Source organism: Phoca vitulina, unplaced genomic scaffold, assembly GCF_004348235.1.
Source record: "Phoca vitulina isolate PV1807 unplaced genomic scaffold, GSC_HSeal_1.0 scaffold3041, whole genome shotgun sequence".
Taxonomy (NCBI): domain Eukaryota; kingdom Metazoa; phylum Chordata; class Mammalia; order Carnivora; family Phocidae; genus Phoca; species Phoca vitulina.
The window spans coordinates 1-2,995 of NW_022592724.1; the positions used below are offsets into that span (position 1 = coordinate 1).

General features: G+C 41.7%; 1 protein-coding gene across 1 annotated transcript; it reads left to right on the plus strand.

Moving 5' to 3' along the window:
• The first annotated feature begins 342 nt into the window (after positions 1-342).
• Positions 343-2,974, plus strand: LOC116629773 (caspase-12-like). The gene is made up of 2 exons (XM_032399992.1): positions 343-665; positions 1,974-2,974. The coding sequence occupies exons 1-2, from the start codon at positions 455-457 to the stop codon at positions 2,063-2,065; spliced, it is 303 nt and encodes a 100-aa protein (XP_032255883.1). The 5' UTR covers positions 343-454; the 3' UTR covers positions 2,066-2,974.
• Positions 2,975-2,995: the final 21 nt, after the last annotated feature.

Sequence of the window (2,995 nt, forward strand, 5' to 3'; positions counted from 1 at the left end):
ACCATACTACTTTGGGCCTTTTTGAAAGTGAGAAAGAATTGGATTTTATTTGCAATAGAAAACCTTAGAAGTATTTAAATGGAGGAGTGATAAAGAAGCATAGCATCAGAAAGGCCAAAGGTATTCAAATATTTCAGTTAAGAGATAATAGCTTTTAGGCTGGAGTTATACCAATGGAGAGGATGACAAGTGGTAACATCTGGACCTCTTTTGGAGGTAGAGTCAACAAAAGCATAATTAGAAATAAAAATAATGCACTCTACTCTGACCTATCAAATCAGATTTCTGGGAATGGGGTTCAGGAAGCTCTGCTTACCAAGCTATCAGATACTCTCCCTTGTTAAATTTGAGAACCATGGGCCTAGATTCAGAGATCTAAAGTCCTATCAATTCCTAAAATCCTATTGTTCTCACAGAGAAGAGATCACCGCAAGATCCAGTCAATGAGATAAAGATGATTGCCAGCACCATGTTTGGTGGCTTCTTGGAGGACTTGAAGGAAAAGAAGGTGTTAGATAAACATGACTTAAAAACAATAGGGAAAAAAGTGAACGTCATCGTGAATAAGACTGAAAACCTGGTTGATGATCTCACTGAGAAAACTCAAGTGGTAGGCAAAGTATTTATGGACCATTTCATCAATTCCAGGAGCCTGCTGAGTTTAAGTGAGTATCTTGGGCCAAAGGACTACTAACTTACTCTTTATCTGCTCTCTTATGCAATCTCTGTCTTCTTATTTCTATTTGCAAGGGGAGAACAAACTATCCACATCTTTAGTACTTTCTTTGCCTGACGAACTTATATAAGATGGCAAAAGGCCCTGGGCCCCCCCAGTCCATGTGGCAGCATCCAAAATCACTTTATACTCCTACACATCTTGTTCTTCCCTCAGCAACTGTCACCTTCCATCATCCCTTAACATTTCTTATTCGCTGTATTATATCTCCTCTGCTAAAATGTAAATTCCATGAAGCATGGAGCTTTGTCTGCTTTGTTCATGAAGAGAGCCCCAACTCATGGAAATGGCATCTAACACATAATAGGTGCTCAGTAAATACTTGTGAAATGCATAAATGGTGCTGGAGCTCTAGTAAATTCAGGGACAGTCTTTAGCTAATCTGTGCTACTCTGGCCATAGCCTGTGGACTCCAGAGTTATTCCCACATGTAAAATGTTCAATAGAAAAAAAAAAATCCACTGTCTCCTGCTTAGCTGTGGCTTGGCTCAAGGGATAAATCTCTGAGAACCTACACTGTCTTTGTTAAGGGAGTACCTAGGGAATCTGGGGAACATTGGTGGAACATAGGTGTGTCTTTCTCTCTGAAGCATGGGTCGGCACACTCTCTCTTTGAAGGGTCAAGAGAGTCAATATTTTAAGTTTTTTGGACCAAACTTTCTCTGTCACAGTGACTCAAATCTGATGCTGTGGCATAAAATTAGCAATAGATAATCAGTACAAAATGACTGTGGATGTGTCCCAATAAAGTTTGATTGACCAAAAAACTGGTGTTGAACTGACCTTGGCCTATAGGGCAGAGTTTCCTGACCCCTACTCTAGAGTACAATATATACATGAGTGTATTCCCAATACTTGGAACATCCTTCTGGGATCATTTTGTGGTTGCTGAAAGACTACCAAACGTTATAGAGCTGTGTACATTCTTTCCTCACAATGAGAAATGCTATTGCAGAAAAGCCTTGATTAAAGAATTTGATTATTCCTTGAATTATATAAGCAGGAACATAAGGAGCTCTTCATTGTATCATGGAAACTCTGCCTCTTCCTTCACATGGCACAGTCACAGTCCCGTAAGACAAACCTGGAGCTTAGAAAATGAGCCAAATGTCCATGCTTCATAGTTACCCCATGCCGAACATCATCACTTTCTTGTGAGTGCAAGGGAAAGAGTTTCAGGTGTGTAGGTTCTAGAAACCTAGTTCTGCTAACAAATCTTCTTTTCCTATTCTTTCAGAATCCCATGCTGAAAATGAAGATGATGAATCTGAGAGCAGCAAGTCATCTTCTCTGACAGGTGAGTGCGTTCCAATCTCACATCACAAATGAACACTCTCAGGCCACTAGGGCTGTCGGAACGCACTGCAGTTAAGACCTAGGAAACTGGGTTTTTAGTCAGTTTCCATCTCTGGAAATAATCTTCGGCATAGAACATTGGTCCTTAACTTTTTGTTCATTCCACCTCAGAATCTGAAATAATCCTGAAGGAAGTGGGGAAGAAGAAAACGCTGAGTCATCCCAGGCATTGGCTCTCCCTCTAGCAGGTGCCACCAAACCCAGTGGCTCACACAAACCCTCAGACCTCACTCAGGGTAAGGCCCTAAGTGATAGGGGCCCTAAGTTACAGGGGAGAGGCAAGAGACGGGTTCAGAAATTCCAAGTTATTTCTTCCTTCTGTGCCTACCCGTGTCAAAGGAAGGTCAGCATTTAACCCCCCGCTCTTCCATCTTCTAAGAATCTGGAAGTGAAAGTGAAGATCATGAAATTAGGGAGAAGGCTGGAGGCTGCACACGTGGCTTCTGCCTATGACAGGCAGGGTCACAGACGCCTGGTGACATTCTGTGAGCTAAGATGGAGAGGCCGTACCCTGTAGTGGAAAGAGGACTGGAATAAAACGCAAGCAATCTGTACGCTGAGCCCAACGGCCACTGACTAACCATGTTCTCTGGTGTGAATAGCCCAACATTCCTGGGACGCATAGTTCTCAATGACATTAATAACATCTTTAAAAGAGTCAGAGAACATCAAACAGATAAGCAAGTAACAACTGCATAATCAGAGCAAGGATGTGGTTAAGAAAAGCATGTTAAAAAGCACACAACAGGACTAGTTACACATACTGTGTGATCACTAAAGAAACTGAGGAGTTACTGAACCACATCAAAGAATCGCAGTGTCTAGAAAGGGGTTACTGCTAGTGTTCTGTTGTGAGTACCATATTTTCAGAAGTTCTGGACAAGTTTACAAAGGCATAAAAAC

Coding starts and splice junctions, on each gene's coding strand:
- LOC116629773 (XM_032399992.1), top strand. CDS start 455: ATGATTGCCAGCACCATGTTTGGTGGCTTCTTGGAGGACTTGAAGGAA. Junction 666..1,973: donor CAGGAGCCTGCTGAGTTTAA/GTGAGTATCTTG, acceptor CTATTCTTTCAG/AATCCCATGCTGAAAATGAA.